Source organism: Pezoporus occidentalis, unplaced genomic scaffold (genome assembly GCF_034315485.1).
Source record: "Pezoporus occidentalis ecotype Australia unplaced genomic scaffold, CSIRO_AGI_Poc_V1 ctg91, whole genome shotgun sequence".
Classification (NCBI taxonomy): Eukaryota; Metazoa; Chordata; class Aves; order Psittaciformes; family Psittacidae; genus Pezoporus; species Pezoporus occidentalis.
In genome coordinates this window covers 32,110-49,270 of record NW_026916273.1, presented here as the reverse complement: position 1 = coordinate 49,270, position 17,161 = coordinate 32,110, and the positions used below count along the sequence as shown (strand labels likewise).

General features: G+C 54.1%; 2 protein-coding genes across 3 annotated transcripts; one reads left to right on the top strand and one right to left on the bottom strand.

Moving 5' to 3' along the window:
- Nucleotides 1–4: 4 nt before the first annotated feature.
- LOC134156901 (histidine--tRNA ligase, cytoplasmic-like) lies at nt 5–5,639 on the bottom strand. Of its 2 annotated transcripts, none has more exons than XR_009962110.1 (12): nt 5,421–5,639; nt 5,215–5,334; nt 4,768–4,863; nt 3,607–3,732; nt 3,363–3,470; nt 3,103–3,201; nt 2,704–2,797; nt 2,468–2,595; nt 2,143–2,385; nt 1,260–1,376; nt 864–1,006; nt 5–629 (listed from the first exon to the last, which is right to left on the bottom strand). XR_009962110.1 is itself a non-coding variant. In XM_062605315.1 (12 exons), exons 1-12 carry the CDS (start codon nt 5,589–5,591, stop codon nt 573–575), a joined length of 1,506 nt encoding a protein of 501 aa, XP_062461299.1. In that variant the 5' UTR covers nt 5,592–5,635; the 3' UTR covers nt 5–572. The 2 variants fall into 2 exon arrangements, 1 of the variants encoding a protein (XP_062461299.1); XM_062605315.1 differs by having other exon boundaries at nt 864–1,010; nt 5,421–5,635.
- ZMAT2 (zinc finger matrin-type 2) lies at nt 5,634–16,156 on the top strand. The gene is made up of 6 exons (XM_062605316.1): nt 5,634–5,783; nt 9,201–9,294; nt 10,545–10,668; nt 12,048–12,121; nt 13,291–13,436; nt 15,332–16,156. The coding sequence occupies exons 1-6, from the start codon at nt 5,766–5,768 to the stop codon at nt 15,473–15,475; spliced, it is 600 nt and encodes a 199-aa protein (XP_062461300.1). The 5' UTR covers nt 5,634–5,765; the 3' UTR covers nt 15,476–16,156.
- The last annotated feature ends 1,005 nt before the right edge of the window (nt 16,157–17,161 follow it).

Here is a 17,161-nt window from a genome sequence, read left to right as displayed (position 1 = left end):
CGGCTGCGGTTTGGGTCAGGTTTAATGTATAAAACACAGGGTTCCCGCACGCCCGACCCCGGCCGGAGCCTGCCCCAGCGCCAGGCCGAGTCCCGCCCCGAGTCTGTGCTCCCCACAGGTCGGGGCTGGCCGCTGCAGCCCTCAGCGGGCGGGAGGTGGCTTCCACAGCCACCCGCTCCCTGTATCCTGAGCCTCTGTGCTCGCACTGCACCACAACCCCACACGCAGTGCAGAGCTCAGCCCCATCCTGCTGCAGCTGCACCACATCCATCTGTGCCCCTGGCACCACCGTCACTGCAGTCACAGGCACGGCAAGAGCAGGAACCCCCAGTCTTGATGCATCTTTCAGAGCGGTTAACCACAAGGTTAAGCTGGCGACTGCACTGTCTGTAACCTTTAAAGCCCACTTGCTCCTTTCCAAGCAGACAGCCCATGTTGACACTGCATTAGCCCAGGCAGCTGAGGCTTAGGATGGTAAATATCGACCAGTCGTCAGCAGGAAGTAAGTGCTAAGGGTGCTGAGGGTTCCAGTTGTACAGCAGCTCAGGCAAGCAGCTCTGACCTGAAGAGTCCTAAGGCTCCAGCCTTCTTCTGATCTCATCAACAAGCTTTTCTCTTGGGATATCAACCTAAGAAGCAAAGGGGGAGGAGGAGGTAGCAGCAGTGGACCCTTGAGCAGAGCACGGTTTAATCTGGCCCCAAAGACTTGCTGTGACCAAAGCAGTTTGTGACCAGTTTTCTGGAGTAGTCACCCAACAGATCTGTGCTGCAGCTCCCCAAGGTAACATCACCGAGGGAAAACAGAGCAACCTCTGCATTTTGGAAGCACTTTTGGAAGCAGGTATAAAAAAAGGCATTCTCACCTCCACTCTTGTTGCAACATCTCGCAGCTTGACGACTCCATCTGTCAGCTCCTGCTCCCCTACAATGGCAGCAAGGGGGATTCCCGTGTCCTCACAATACTGCAGCTGCTTCAGCAGTTTAGGATCCTTCTTGTACAGCATCTCTGCCTAGCACAAAGCGGAAAAGGTGATCATTAACACAGAATTTCCTCTGATGGGTTTTGGGAGCAAAACAGCCAGCATCAACACCTGCAGCAAGCAGTTGCCTTTAGTGCTCTCAGCAGTTCCTACCTCCTAGATCTCAGACAGAGATCTTGAAAAGACACAACTAATGGAGTTGATCTTGCTGTGCTACAGCTCCCTTCAGGCTCTCCCTCTCTCACCCATACCAGTGCCAAGCCCAAGTCCTTACTTTACCTTGATCCCTGCACCCCACAGCTCGGAGATGAGCTTGAGTCTTGCAGCAAGTAAGTGCTTGTGAGGTGTAGCCACCAGCACTTGTGTCTCCGTTGTTCGAACCTTCTCCCCGGAAGCCTGCAGGAACAGACACTCGTGGCAGTGACTGGTTCCAAGGGAACTTACAGCTCACAACAGAAGCTCATCTCACCTTATTTCAGACTCTGACTTAGCTCCCCAAAACAAGTAAAAGCCAACCATCACCACTCGGTGGATGTTACTAAGCTAGGCTGACCTTCCACAGCAAAGGGAGCACACAGGTAAAGCAACCTGGGCACATTTAATGAGTCCCCCAGAGAAGCTGCATCATGACACACTATTTCAATCATGTGCTGCTGTTCCTGTGGGACTTTGGTTTTCCTCCCTCCCTCCCAGATGGGACCTGGCCAGCTTTCTAATGTTGCCTTTGATTCTTCAGGCACAAACACATTGCCCCAGCTTCATTTGCTGTGAATCACAACTCAGAACTGAACACATAGTGATGAATTTGGGGCTCAAAGAGTGCTACAGCTGCTACTGAATTCCTCATAATCCCCAGGACAGAAAAGTTCACAGGCAAGAGACAAGAGCAAAGTGACTGGAGCACAAAGTTTGGAGCCAGGACCAGAGCTCAGGGCTCATCTCTCATGCTTCCAGGGCATCTGCTATGAAATGCAGCCCACACCTGCATCCTACTGGTCTGCAGAACAGGGCTCTATCTTCTGTGCACAGACATTCAGGCATGAGATGAGCCACCCTGGCCCCTAAAATACTTTCCTCTTCAACACAGTTGAGCTGTAAAGCTCCATAATAAACAAGAGCTGGCTTCCTAGAGCCCTCCTCCAGGCACTGCTGCAGCACCAACCTTCATTCTCTGCTCCAGGATAGAGAAGATCCGCTCTATCCCAATGCTGACCCCCACGCAGGGCACCTTCCGTCCCTTGGGATCAAACATCCCCACCAGCCCATCGTAGCGGCCGCCTCCAGCCACGCTCCCGACGCTCACGGGCTCCTCCATGTGCTCGTTCTCCTGCTGCAGCAGCACAGCCTCGAAGATCACCCCTGTGTAATAGTCCAGGCCCCGCGCCAGGCTCAGGTCAAAGGAGATCTGCAGGGCACAAGGGAAACCCCATCACAGCCCGCACTCAGGGGGGCTGGGCTGTGCCCCTCCTGCCCCTGCCCCTCCTCACCTTTCCTGTGATGCCAAACAGGGTCAGGTACTCAAAGAGCAGCTTCATGTCCCCCAGCCCCTCCTTGGCCAGCTTGTTCTGGGACAGCTTTGGGTCCTGGAGCAGCCGCTCGATCAGCTCCAGGCCACCTGTGGCAATGAGACTCTGTTAACGGGGTTAACAGCACTCCTGTGTCTCCAGCTCTCCCTGCCTTGCCTGGAGGAGCAAAGCCAAGGGCTTGACCCCCCAGTGCTCACCGTGAAGCTGGACGTACTCCCCGATGTGATCTGCAGCCTCGGGGGAGAGCCCCTTCTCCCCCACCATCTCGCTCCTCACTTCTTCCCATGGCACCTGTGAGGGGAGAGAACAGCCATTAATGCAGGCTCTCATCACTCAGTCTCCATCAGCCTATGTATTCACCACACATGCAGAACAGCAGTCAGGCCAGCAGGCCAGCAGTCAGCTGTCTGATCCACATCTCCCACAGGAACTGCTAACAGAAACCACTGGGACACCAAGTTTTTCTCTGTGATGCCCAAGAGTTCCCCAAATCCTTCAGAGACACCAACAGCTGAGCTGCTGTGAGCCTCTGCATGATAATACCTGCCCTGACACTGCCTAGCCCAAGACATGCACCCTGTGAGCCCAGCTCTCACCTTGTCCAGCTTGTCCACTGTACAACACGTTGTTATAAACTTGCTCTCTGGGATGCCACAGACAGCAAAAATCCCATTCAAAATCCTCCTGTCATTGACCTGGAATGGGAGAGGGACACTCAGCTCCAGGAGATCCACCACCATTCCTTCCTGTCCCAGAGCTACAGGAAACGGCAGCCACTGGGTGTTCCCTGTTGCCTTTTCAATCCCCTGGGAAGAGAAGGCCCAGAGGTATGGAAAGCCCTCGGCTTTGAGCTCGCCTTGATGAGGAAGTCCCCGAGCTGCAGGTCACTCAGGATCTCATGCACGATTTTCAGGCACTCGGCATCAGGAATCATGGGGTCAAACTGCCCAGCAATGTCAAAGTCCTGGGGGCAGAAGAAGCAGCAGAGGCTCCTGGCACAGCTGAGGTGCTTTGGCTCTGCAAACTACATCCCACAGCTGCTGATGGTGAGCCAAAACCCACACCAGAACTCCCTGAGCAGTGGCCACTACAACACTCACGCACTGGTAGAACTCCCGGTAGCGGCCCCGGGTGGTGGCTGGGTTGTCTCTCCTGTAGACCTTGGCAATGTGGTAGCGCTTCATGTTGGTGATCTTGTTCATCGCCAGATAGCGAGCAAAGGGCACCTGGGGGGCTAAGGAGTTAAGGACAAGAATGAGATGATCCCTTGAACTGCAGAAAGCTGAACCTTAAAGTTACTCATCTCCCCTTTGCAGCTGCTCTCTGCTCTCCAAGTAGTTCATCAGCCTGGGCTAATGATGAGATGATGAACCATGCTGAGCTCCTCCAACACCATGACAACTCCACTGACCTTCTGAACCACAGCATGTGAACACCTTGCAGACACAGACCTTTGGTAAGTCACCTCACAGAATCCCAGACTGGTTTGCCCTGGAAGGGACCTTAAAGCTCATCCACTTCCAATCCCCTGCCATGGGACACCTTCCACTAGAGCAGCTTGCTCCAAGCCTCATCCAACCTGGACTTGAACACTGCCAGGGATGGGGCAGCCACAGCTTCTCTGGGCACCCTGTGCCAGCGCCTCAGCACTCTCACAGGGAAGAGCTTCTGCCTAAGAGCTCATCTCAGTCTCCCCTCTCGCAGATTAAAGCCATTCCCCTTGGCCTGTCCCTACAGGCCCTTGTCCAAACCCCTCTCCAGGTTTCCTGCAGCCCCTTTAGGCACTGGAGCTGCTCTAAGGTGTGCCCTTCAGGAGCCTTCTCTTGTCCAGGCCGACCCAGCCCAGGTCTCTCAGCCTGGCTCCAGAGCAGAGCTGCTCCAGCCCTCACAGCATCTTCTTGGCCTCCTCTGGATTCGTTCCAACAGCTCCAAGTCCCTCTTGTGCTGTTGCCCCAGAGCTGATCAGTCCTCTTGCCTCAGAGAGAACTCAAGGTACAGCACAGACACAATGCTTTTTGGTGAAGGTAGGGAAGGCACTGGGGATATCCCAGCAGCAAACCCTGCTGCTCCCTCAGAACCACTGCTGAGGCACTGGGCAGGTGGGTTGGTCAGGACAGGAGGAAAAGGAGGTTTGTGTCACCCTGCTGGGACCTGTGGGCAGGGCAAGGGCAACCCAAGAACACCAGGGTGGCAGCAGCCCCAGGGTGGCAGCAGCCCCAGGGTGGCCCCCCGGTGAGAACAAGGTGCAGAGAGCAGGATACAGTCAGGTCGTAGCGCAGGGCCAGTAGCTCCCCTCCCTGGTCCTGCAGCTCATAGATGAGCTTCGCTTCCTCGCCGTACTTCCCCATCAGCGTCTCCTGTAGGGAGGCAAGGGGGTGATAAGGGACCAGGATGGGAGACAGACCCAGAACCCGGTCCCCCACGCTCCACAGCTCAAGCAGAGATTGGGGAGGACATCCCTGCCTTCAGCTCCCTCTGACCTGGGGCACAAGTGGGCCCTCATCCGCATTCCCCGTTCCCCAGTAGTGACCCCAGAGAGACTGTCACGGCTGCCCCCCGCCCAGTATGTCCGAAAAGGGGGGGATCTCCCCACGCTGCCCGAATCTGCCCTCTCAGCCCCGGGGAAGCAGCGTGTTCCTCAGTGCTACAAGAGGGGACCCCACAGCCGGGTTCCCGAGAAGCAAAGGGGGCTCCCGCCGCCGCCTCACCCGCAGCTCCAGCACGGGGGTGTCGATGGCGGCCGCGCCGTGCCGCTTGAAGCAGGTCACCACGGCGGTGAGCAGCCGGTCACGGAGCGCCGTGTGCGCAGGGGGGTGGTCGCGAGTGCCCTGGCCAGGGACGGAGAGCGGCCGTCAGCGGCGGGGACAAGGAAGAACAACTCCCGGTAACCGCAGGACCCGCTCCCCACAGTTACCTTGGGTGTCTTCAGAACCGGGCGCCACCCGCCCCCGGCCGAACCCGCGGCCGCCCGCCAAGGCAGGAGCCCGCCGTATCCGAGCAGCCATGCCCGGGCCTGGCTGACCCGGGGCGCGATGGGGCCCACGGGTAGCAGCCACCCGGCGACGAGCGGCACCAGCCGCAGCATGGCCGGTCCTGAGGAGACCGGAACCAGCGGAGCCACGTGATCTCTCAGCGGCCCTGCCTCACACCGCTCTAAGCCAGCACGGCGAGTACTTGGTACTGGAGCGGGCTGCCTCGCTTTACGGCCCGGCCGCCGCCGCACGACAGTTTCCGGTCCCTCGTCGCCCCTACCCTCAACATGGCGTCGGGCAGCGGGGTAGGTGTTGGTGGTGGGGGCCGAACCCGGTGCTTTCCCCTTTGCTCGGTACATCCTGGGCCAGGGTAGGGCCGCGGCGGCTGGGGCCTCTCCGGAGGGGCAGGCGGCGGGAAGGGCTGCTCCGCTGCCGCCGGAAGGTGCTCGGGGCCTGCGCCAGGCCGCGGGGTGAGGGACCCCTCGGGTGGGGACGCGGCGGGGCGGGCAGCGGCTTGTGCAGAGGCCCCAGCCCTGCTGTTCCCACCGCTGTGTGGGGCGGGAGGAGGTTTGGGGCCCCTGGGGAGGCTCCGGTGCCTTCAGGGCCCCGGCTCGATTTCCTCTCCCTGGGGCCAGGCGTTTGCGTGGGAGCCGCTGTTTGACCCGGTGGCGTCGGGAGGTCCTGCCGGGGCCCTCCCGGGCCTGGGCAGGCAGCTCCCTCCTCCTTTTTTTTCTTGTCCCACTCCACTGCCTGTGTCCCGCTGCCTCTCGCTGCCCTGCCGAAGTTCCTGGATAGAGAAACTGCCCTTTCCGTGCCTTGAGTTTTTGGTAGCTCCCGTGTAACTGGTTGCTTTTATTGGCGTTGCGGGGTTTGTGTAGTGTGGCAGCAAGGTCTTTCTGTCTTTATGAAGCCTGCAGGATTTGATGTTGATGAGTGAGATGGATGCTGTTGGTGTAGCCAGGCTGGTGTAAACACTCCGATAATGCCCCCAACAGCTGTTAGCACTGCTGGGACTGTGCTGCCCTGCTTTCTGGGGTGATCTTTCCTTCAGTTGAAGCCACTTGCAGTGCTGAGAGCAGTCAAGAGCAGGACATCAACCGGGAGCAAGACAGGGCCTAGGATTTATTCTCAGCTACTGGTGGTTCTATTCCTGTTAAACTGAGCCAGGCTCAAGCCTCCTGTGTTATCCTACAGGCTTTGATGCTGATACCAGGCATGTTACTTGGTCTCTTATCTCCAGAGGGAAGAGGCTGTGGGATACTCCTGCTTTATAATGTTCCTACTTATGTAGGAAATATTCTCTGTCCCCCAAAGCAGCTCTTAAATGAAGATTTTAGGGCTTGCAGCCGCCCCTGCCTGCACCAGGCCAATCAAGCAAAGTTCCTTTAGATAATATCCCGCTGAGATCTTGTTACACAGTTGGGTTTAATTTCTTTTTCCCTGTGCCTGGATGAGAGAGATTGATCAAAGAGCCTTGAGAAACTCCTTTCCTTTTATTACAACAGGAGAGTGTAGCAGCAAGTGAGTAAATCACCTCCTGCCAGCTGTGATGTGTGATAATGTGCTGCTGTGTGGGAGAGGCTCGAGCCTGGACAACCCCCCCAAACATTCATTTACACTCTGTGATATTTTCCTTTCTCTTGCTCAGGGGGGTTAATAAAACCTGCTCTGACATGCTTAAAGTGCTTAAGAAGCTCTGGGAAGAAATGAGACTGTTTTGATGCCTCCCTGAGGCGTTTTCATTGCTATCAGTAGTTGTTGGTTCCATTTGAAGGATTGCCAGAGGAGAAAACATTAAATGACTGTGCTGCTGCTGTAGCTTCAAATGGGATTTATTCCCGCTGGATTGTGATAGGGTTTCTGATTAGGCTAGAGGGGGAGGTCCTTCTTTCCCAGAGGTGTTTTCAGATACATCCATCCTTTTCTTAATATCAAACTGAGCCTCTCACTGCCACGCTGAGTGAAACACAGCTTTATAACCAGGTGAGAGCTGTCTTCTCAAGGCAGTGAAGGGTCTGAGTGAAGTATCTGGGTTCTAAGTAGACGGGGTGGGCACAGGGAAGAGGCTGTGCTGGTTTGGGGAGAGTAGATGTGAATGGAAGAGGGGTTCCTATCCAGTCCCTTCTGTCCTTGGTGTTGATAACTGGGGTAAAAATCCCCCCTGAAGAGAAGTCTTTGTATTCGTCAGTGCCAGCTTCACCCAAATCCAGTTTCTCTTCACACAGCTTGTGCTGTGGCTGCCAGTGAGTGTTCTCTGCACAGCTGCCATAGGGCCAGTCTGCCATGGGGGGGGGGTTGCTCCCTTCCCTGCATGTCTGCAGTGTGAAACTGCAGGAGCAGGATGGCTTACTGGGAGTTGGTACAGCAGCTTCCCTGGTACCTCCATGCCCTGCCTTCACAGATGGGCTTTTAGAGCTTTTTCTGGTTTGCTTGAAAAACCCATACCCAAGCACACAGAACCCAAGCACAGACACAGGCTGGGGTAGACTGGATGGAGAAGCCCTGAGGAGAAGGACTTGGGGTGGTGGGTAACAAGAAGCTCCTCATGATGTGGCTTCAGTGTGCGTTTGAGCCCAGAACCCCTCTGTGTGCTGGGCTGCACCCCCAGAGCGTGAGCAGCAGCTCAGGGAGGGGATCCTGCCCCTCTGCTGTGCTCTGAGGAGAACCCCCTGCAGTCCTGATCCAGCTCTGGGGCAACAGCACAAGAGGGATGTGGAGCTGTTGGAGCGAGGCTAGAGGAGGCCATGGAGATGCTGTGAGGGCTGGAGCAGCTCTGCTCTGGAGCCAGGCTGAGAGAGCTGGGCTGGGTCAGCTGCAGAAGAGAAGGCTCCTGAAGGGGAGACCTTAGAGCAGCTCCAGTGCCTAAAGGGGCTACAGGAAACCTGGAGAGGGGTTTGGACAAGGGCCTGTAGGGACAGGACAGGGAGATGGCTTTAACCTGCCAGAGGGGAGACTGAGATGAGCTCTTAGGCAGAAGTTCTTCCCTGTGAGGGTGCTGAGGTGCTGGCACAAGGTGCCCAGAGAAGCTGTGGCTGCCCCATCCCTGGCAGTGTTCAAGGCCAGCTTGGACAGGGCTTGGAACAAGCTGCTCTAGTGGAAGGTGTCCCTGCCTGTGGCAGGGGGTTGGAACTGGGTGAGCTTTACGGTCATTTCCAACCCAAACCAGTCTGACTCTCTGATACTGGGTCCTGCGATTTCACAGCAAACTCAGTGCTTTGATTCCTGTAATGTTAAGACACACTGCTGAGAGTAGACACACATCACCTGCCCTACTCCTGCTTTTAATCAAACCCTTTGTAGCTTGTGTTGTGTTTCACACCTTTCTCATGTGATATTTGCAGCTTGGGTTTAATTGACTTTAGGAAACAGCATGTGTAATGTTTGTCAGGGGCACTGCCGAGGCCTTGGATCAATCAGTTGAGATGCTGTTTGTGTCTGGTTTTCAAAGCAAAAGCCTGAATGATCGTCTCGGGAGCTGTTAACATAAACTCATTACTTTTCTCAGGGCTTTGAAATCCTTCTAGAAGAAGTAGCTACAGACAGGCTGGGTGTTATCCTCTGAAGCTACATCCTTAATTCCTGTATGTGAAAACAGAGGACATGGGGACATAATGTAGTGCCCCCAGTTGACTGTTGTGCCCTCAGCGGCCACCTCTTTCCCCAGCCTCCCCTCAGAGGTGCTCAAACTTTAATATCATTAATACACTTTGTTTCCTTCTCAGACCAAGAACCTGGACTTCCGCCGAAAGTGGGACAAAGATGAGTACGAGAAACTTGCAGAGAAGCGGCTCACGGAAGAGAGAGAAAAGAAAGATGGTGAGCAGTGTGCCGCTGAGGGCAGGCAGCTCATGTGAGCAGTGTGCCGCCGAGCGCAGGCAGCTCATGTGAGCAGTGTGCCGCCGAGCGCAGGCAGCTCATGTGAGCAGTGTGCCGCCGAGCGCAGGCAGCTCATGTGAGCAGTGTGCCGCCAAGCGCAGGCAGCTCGTGTGAGCAGTGTGCCGCCAAGCGCAGGCAGCTCATGTGAGCAGTGTGCCGCCAAGCGCAGGCAGCTCATGTGAGCAGTGTGCCGCCGAGGGCAGGCAGCTCATGTGAGCAGTGTGCCGCCAAGCGCAGGCAGCTCATGTGAGCAGTGTGCCGCCGAGGGCAGGCAGCTCATGTGAGCAGTGTGCCACCGAGCGCAGGCAGCTCATGTGAGCAGTGTGCCGCCAAGCGCAGGCAGCTCGTGTGAGCAGTGTGCCGCCGAGGGCAGGCAGCTCGTGTGAGCAGTGTGCCGCCGAGCGCAGGCAGCTCGTGTGAGCAGTGTGCCGCCGAGCGCAGGCAGCTCGTGTGAGCAGTGTGCTGCTGAGTGCAGGCAGCTCTGCTCAGGTGAATAGTGTGCTGCTGAGTGCAGGCAGCTCATGTGAGTAGTGTGCTGCTGAGTGCAGGCAGCTCTGCTCAGGTGAATAGTGTGTGCTGAGTACAGGCAGCTCATGTGAGTAATGGGCTGCTGAACGTGAGCAGGTCTGCTCAGGTGTGTAGCATGCAGTTGAGTGCAGGCAGCTCTGCTCATGGGAGTCGTGTGCTACTGACTGTGGGCAGCTCTGCTCCCGTGAATAGTGTGCTGCTGAGTACAGACAGCTCTGCTCAGCTGGCAGCCAGTCACCCAAATCCTTAGTGAGAGATGGGGAGAGCCATAGAATCCCAGGGAGAAGTAGCAGCACTTGAAGGCTGGCTTGCTCCAATCCTTTTTCTTGTGCTTGCCAATGAATATATTGTTTTGCCAAAAGTAATTACTGAGAACCTTTGCCTCTGCCTGTTCTTTGGGGAGAGAGAGTAGCAGTCAGCTCCTGGAGACAAGATCTCAGAATATGACCCAAGTCAGAGATGGAGATACCTGAGAGATACCTGGTTTCATAAGAACGAGGAACTAGTCAGGAGGAAATGATCCTTTACTGGTTTTGAAAAAGTGCAATTTCTGCCTGAATCAAGTAGTTTCTAGCACCCCTTTCCAGCAAGGGCAACGTGAACTCAGCATGTTGGGCTTAGCCATTTCTGAGAAACACTTTGGCTTTTTGCTTGTGTTTTAGGCAAACCAGCCCAGCCCGTCAAAAGAGAACTTCTGCGGCACCGAGACTACAAAGTGGACCTGGAATCAAAGCTGGGGAAAACCATTGTCATCACCAAAACCACCCCTCAGTCAGAGATGGGAGGGTAGGTTTTCTTTTAGGTGGTCTTTCTCTTGGATCCTCAGAGCTGTGCTGGTGAGCCCAGGGGCTGTGATGCAGCAGGGAGCCCTTTTTCTGCATCAGGTCCTGATTTCCTCCTGTGTTTTCACACCTAAACTGGGTCTGCCGGGTTAATGTATGGAAGGCATGCAGCAGGCTGAGCACCCTCTGCAGTCCTGCATCCAGCTCTGAGGGCAATAACACAAGAGGGATGTGGAGCTGTTGGAGCGAGGCCAGAGGAGGCCATGGAGATGCTGCGAGGGCTGGAGCAGCTCTGCTCTGGAGCCAGGCTGAGAGAGCTGGGCTGGGGCAGCCTGGACAAGAGAAGGCTCCTTAAAGGGAGGCCTTAGAGCAGCTCCAGTGCCTAAAGGGGCTACAGGAAACCTGGAGAGGGGCTTTGGATGAGGGCTTGTAGGGACAGGACAAGGGGAATGGCTTTAACCTGCCAGAGGGGAGATTGAGATTAACTCTTAGGCAGAAGCTGTTCCCTGTGAGGGTGTTGAGGCGCTGGCACAGGGTGCCCAGAGAAGCTGTGGCTGCCCCATCCCTGGCAGCGTTCAAGGCCAGGTTGAATGGGGCTTGGGGCCAACTGCTCTAGTGGAAGGTGTCCCTGCCTGTGGCAGGGGTTGGAACTGGATGAGCTTTAAGGTCCTTTCCAACCTAAACCACTCTGTGATTCTATATTACTTCATGTTACCCACTTGTAGAAACAACTGAGGCAGATCTCTGCTATTGCATGGGTTTCTTTAGCCAGGAGGCCTGCTTGCAGTGAGATTTGTGTTTCTGATTGCAATATCTGTGCACTTGGAATGGGAGAAACGCCCAGATACCTGTCCTTCAAAATGGTGTTTGGCTGAAGGCTGAAGGGGTTCTTAGCTTACCCTGAGCCACCAAGAGCTTGAAGAGAATGCATTGGGTTTGTGCCATCTCAAGAGCAAGACTGTCAGTGTGTCACTGTCACAGCCCAATAGCCAGCAGTGCCAGGGAGATGCAGAGTCCCAAACAGCATCCAGGGGTGGAAGTGCGGGCCCTAACTAGAAGGGGAAGATGCCATGGCTTTGGGTTACACATCAGCTCATCATTTGATTTCTGTCATCTGTCAGAGTGGTATCACCATAAGGGTCAGTACCTCCAGGGTTAAACAAGGCAGCTCTTTCACATCTGTCTTCAGTTGTACAATGGTTGTACACATCTGTCTTCGCTGGGGCTCTCTGTACTGGAAGTAGCTTCCCTCTTGCCCTGGAGAAAGGACCCACATCCCAAGTGACAATCAGGCTTCACACTGTAGATTATCTCTAAGAGTTGCTTTGTCAGATGAGGTTTGTCTCATGCTTTGGAGTTAATTTTTTCTCTCTGTCCTGCCAGGTATTACTGTAACGTATGTGACTGCGTGGTGAAAGATTCCATTAACTTCTTGGATCACATCAATGGCAAAAAACGTAAGGATCATTTTCCTGTCTTCTTGGAGGGCTGCAACAACACACTGGGCTGTGCCCATCATGTCTGAGGGCTAAACAGTTAGACATGGATCAAAGTGTGCTCTGGAGAACAGGATGTGGGCAGTGTTTGCTCATGAGAGCTGTGCAGGTGCTGTCTTTATCTCCTGGCACCTTTCAGGGTGCTGGGCCGTCTTAATGGAAGAAGCCCAGAAAGAACAGACATCAGTTTACTCTGTCCAGTGGCTGTATCTTCCCCACAGAGTGAGCTGTGAAAGGCTCAGGGTCAGCAAATCCTGATGGCTCTTCTGAAAATCTGGAGAGAGGCTTTTTTACAGCTCCTAAACTTCAAAGAAATTCTTATCTAGATAAAAGGCGTGGGACTAGCCTGGGTTCTGAATGGAAAGCTTCTCTTTGTAGAACATGAATACAAAGCTCAAAACTAGCTGGTCCTTGAGGTCTAGGTAGGGATCAGAGTTCACCAGGCTGGAGGCTATGGTTTGCAGATGAGCAGAGACAGGAGTGGGGCAGTTTGACCACAGAGCTGGGCCCAGCCCTGTGCTGTGTAATCAGGATACCTGAGTGCTACTGATGCCTTGTTTAGCAGTGCTACTGATGCCTTGTTTAGCAGCGCCACTGATGCCTTGTTTAGCACTGCTGCAGGGTGCCAACCTGTCAGTTTTATTCTGGCTCCCTTTTCAACACTTCGACCCTGGGGTTTGCCACTGGCCCAAGACTAAATTTCCTGAAGTGCTGGAACACCAACATGGTGGGGAGCATCCTAAAAGGGAACCTTGAAAGAACAGGCTATGTTCCCCTTCCTGTTACAAGTAGTGTACAGATTGGTGATGTGATGTAAGGGGTGCTGAGGTGCTAGCACAGGGTGCCCAGAGAAGCTGTGGCTGCCCCATCCCTGGCAGTGTTCAAGGCCAGGTTGGACAGGGCTTGGAGCAAGCTGCTCTAGTGGAAGGGGTCCCTGCCCATGGCAGGGGGTTGGAACTGGATGAGCTTTAAGGTCCCTTCCAACCCAAATGAGTCTGGGATTCTATGACAGGCAGCAAGAGGCTGTTGTGCTGAGATATTTAGATTGGGATCAGGGAAGGGGATTATGTGCAGACCATCCAAGGCTGTGAGTACTGCTCAATGTGACTGGTTCCGCCCCTGTTTTCTAGACCAGAGAAATCTGGGCATGTCCATGCGGGTGGAGCGCTCCACACTGGACCAGGTGAAGAAACGTTTTGAGGTGAACAAGAAGAAGATGGAGGAGAAGCAGAAGGACTATGACTTTGAGGAGAGGATGAAGGAGCTCCGTGAGGAGGTAAGTCTTAAGTCTGGGCAACGACTGATGAAGCAAAACCTCCCTGAAACATGTTTTGTGAGGAAATCAACCCGTTTCTGCCCTTGTTCCACAGAAGCCTTGTTCTTTGTAGCATGGCCCTCTCAGGTGCTGCTTTGAGTGGCCTTCTGCTTTCTGTCCTTGAAAACCCATTTCCCTTCTATCTGTGAGGATAACTTTTGATGTTTCAGGTTTCAAGCAGCACAAGCATGATGATGCACCCGTTTTGTCTCCCGTTATTTGTGTTTGAATTTGTGTGCTCTGATAAGCAGATCCATGTCTTTGTCCTGTATCTTCCATGGTATTTAGGATTGCTGGGATCCCTCTTTATGTGGCACATTGTTTCTGTGTGGTCTCCCCAAGTGTGGAAGGTCTTTGTGGTGTGAGATGTATGTGGAGGCAGTAGAAGACAGCAGATTCTTCTCCAGCCTGGGCTTAGGTGTCAGCTCCCTGACATGAAGATCACATTTATTTGAAAGCCTGACAAAAGTTCTGACAATTGAGAAGCTTCTATGGATGCTTCTCCTCCATCAGCAGTCAGATGTTAAAAGTCACTGCCTGTTTGCATCTCCCAGAGTTTGGCTTCATGATGGGGTGCTCTGCTGGGGGGCACATGGAGCAGCCCTGTGCTCTGCTCTCAAGCAGCCTTTGGTCATCCTGAGCCTGATGGGTTGTGGGGTGGGCTTTACAGGAGGTACTGCTGGTTGAAAAGCTGCTGCCACTCACTGTATGGCACCAAAGAAATCAGCAGCAGCTTTTGGTGTAGCTTTCTTCAGGGCACAGCTGTCTGCAGTCTCTGTGATGCAGTGGATGGTGATGGGAGCAGCAGGAGCAGTTGCTAAGTTGGGAGCTGCAGCCATAGTTCTCGTTGCCCAGTACAGGCCTGGCACTGGTCCAGGGCTTGTGATCCTTGCAGAGCAAAACACTTTGATTAGAGCACAGCAAACTCTCTGATGCCAAAACCCCCCAAAGCTGCTCAAAGCTTCAGCTTCTGTTCCAGTGAGCAGCTGTCACTCTGCCAGGCTGAGAGCCAACAGGCAGCAGCATTCAGCAGCAGTCACTGGGATGGGGCATCAGACAAGGGAAAGGCCTAAAAGCAGCTTTGTGCCTCAGCATTGATTACAGGCAAAACTTCATAGAATCATAGAATGGTTTGGGTTGGAAAGGACCTTAAAGCTCACCCAGTTCCAACCCCTTCCATGGGCAGGGACACCTGCCACTAGAGCAGCTTGCTCCAAGCCCCTGTGTCCAACCTGGCCTTCAGCACTGCCAGGGATGGGGCAGCCACAGCTTCTCTGGCCACCCTGTGCCAGCGCCTCAGCACCCTCACAGGGAAGAGCTTCTGCCTAAGAGCTCATCTCAATCTCCCCTCTGGCAGGTTAAAGCCGTTCCCCTTGTCCTGTCCCTACAGGCCCTTGTCCAAAGCCCCTCTCCAGGTTTCCTGTACCCCCTTCAGGCACTGGAGCTGCTCTAAGGTCTCCCCTTCAGGAGCCTTCTCTTGTCGAGGCTGACCCAGCCCAGCTCTCTCAGCCTGGCTCCAGAGCAGAGCTGCTCCAGCCCTCGCAGCATCTCTGTGGCCTCCTCTGGACTCACTCCAACAGCTCCACTTGTGCACCCTCTTGTGCTGTTGCCCCAGAACTAGATGCAGGACTGCAGGGGGTTCTCCCCAGAGCACTGTAGAGTGCAGTAGGTGAGGTGCTCTGGAAACAGTGGAAACCTCCTCCTCAGCGCCTTGCCAGCCAGGATTTCTGGCTATTTTGTTTCCTTGGACACAATGTGGTTGCTGTTGGTAGGAGTCGGGTTACCTATGCAGTGCCCAGTGTCTCAAAACAGCTCAGGAGGTTCAAATTCTTCTGCTGTTCTGTCCCTTATTGCAGGAGGAAAAGGCCAAAGCCTACAAGAAGGAGAAGCAGAGGGAAAAGAAGAGGCGGGCGGAGGAAGACCTGACATTTGAGGAGGACGATGAGATGGCAGCTGTGATGGGTTTCTCTGGTTTTGGCTCAACCAAAAAGAACCACTGAGCAGCTCTGGACTTCCTCTTTCTTGAAACAGATTGTTTTTACCCAGGGGACTCTGGATAACTCTTAAAAAGACTTGAGGACTTGTATGTAAATCTCCCAGTAGAAATGGATTGGAGGAGGCAAAAAGTGATTCCATGCTCTACCTGTGCTGCAGAACAAGCTCCGCCTGTCATTAGCTTCCCATCTCCTGTGTCCTAGATCTGGCTGCTCAGCACTGCTCCATGGCCTTGTGTGTGCTGAGAAGTGTTCTGCTGGGTACAGTTTTGTGTCAGATGGCCTGGTTCAGGAGCAGTCTCATTGTTAACCAGGCAGTGTTGTTGCGGGCCCGGGTTGTTGTAGTTGTCAACCGGGCTGTGTGTTTGCAGTACAGGAGTGATTCAGATTCTCTTTGGATGATGTAGCTGAAATGAAAGTGCTGCAATGAGCAGTGTGGAGTGGTGCAACCTGCATCTTCACAGCTTGTGCTGGGCAGAGCTGGTGGCTGCATGGAGTCTGAGTTGCCCAATCTTTCCTGTGTTTTACCCACAAGGGATTCCCTCCTGGCTTTTCTTTGTGTTTCGTCCCGTAACTTTGGTATCTTTAAGGCAGGGGAGAAATTCCTCCCCACGACTGATCTGGGATAGAGCCAATGAAAGAGACACATGCAATTTGCCAGAAATAAATGGATTGTTTTAATGGGTCCTTTGGTGGGAGTTTGATTCCTTCTTTGATGTGAGAGCTTCTGCTTCCCACTGAGAAGAGCTGCACAGATCTGGTGGTGGCCTCCTGGGACCTCAATAGCATGGCTTGTGCCCCCCTTTCATGGCTCAGCTGCCCCATGCAGGCAGTTGCTGTCAATTTTGGTTTGGGGATGGGTGTAAGAACATGGGAGGGGGAAGGAAAGGGGAGAGGGGAAGAGAGGACAGTGCTGGGGACCTGCATGTCCATCAGGCAGTCCAAGGCTGGGCTGCCTTCCGCATTTTACCAGCCTTAGTGTTATTAAGGGCCATTTGTTTCCTCTCTGCTGGCTTTCAGCATCCTTTCACCTCTGTCCTCCCCTAAATCCACTTCATTTCTGCTTTTATTTACCTCAGCCAAACCTTGTGTGACTCACTGCTGTCTGCAGTTAGGATTTATATTTTGCATGGCTGGGTTTTGTAGCTCTGTCTCACTCTGCTCTCTGGTTTTATGTATGCTGATGAAATCCTTGCTCTTGCCCTTCTCTGCACTCATGAGATTCCCGACCCGTGGAAGGCTGCAGTGTGTTTAGCCTGCTCTTCCTAATACATCTAGAACAAATCCTGTAATGTTGTGCTGCTGTTTTAATTCCTTAATCTTAGCCTGCTGACAGCTTCATTGCCTCGGGTCTTTCCGCTTCAATTCAGATTATAATCCCCGTTGAAGATGCTATTGAAATGATATATAACCACTCTGATACAACTGTCCTTGGAGGTTTGACCCTTTTCACTTGGCAATCCTTTGACTTGAGTCGCTCTCTGAGCACACGGAGCTGGAAGGGCCACTTTCATTCCAGCCACGTACCCAGCGCTGTTCAGACTGCAGCACGTGGCTCTGGCTGAATGGCAGAGAGGAGATGCTTGTGCCTTTGTGCCCTCCGGGGTGTGAGAGGGAGGCTGCCGTGGTTTCACACAGGAAAAGTTTAGGACATCTCAGAGAAGATTTAGCAGCAGCCATTTTCTCCCAGGC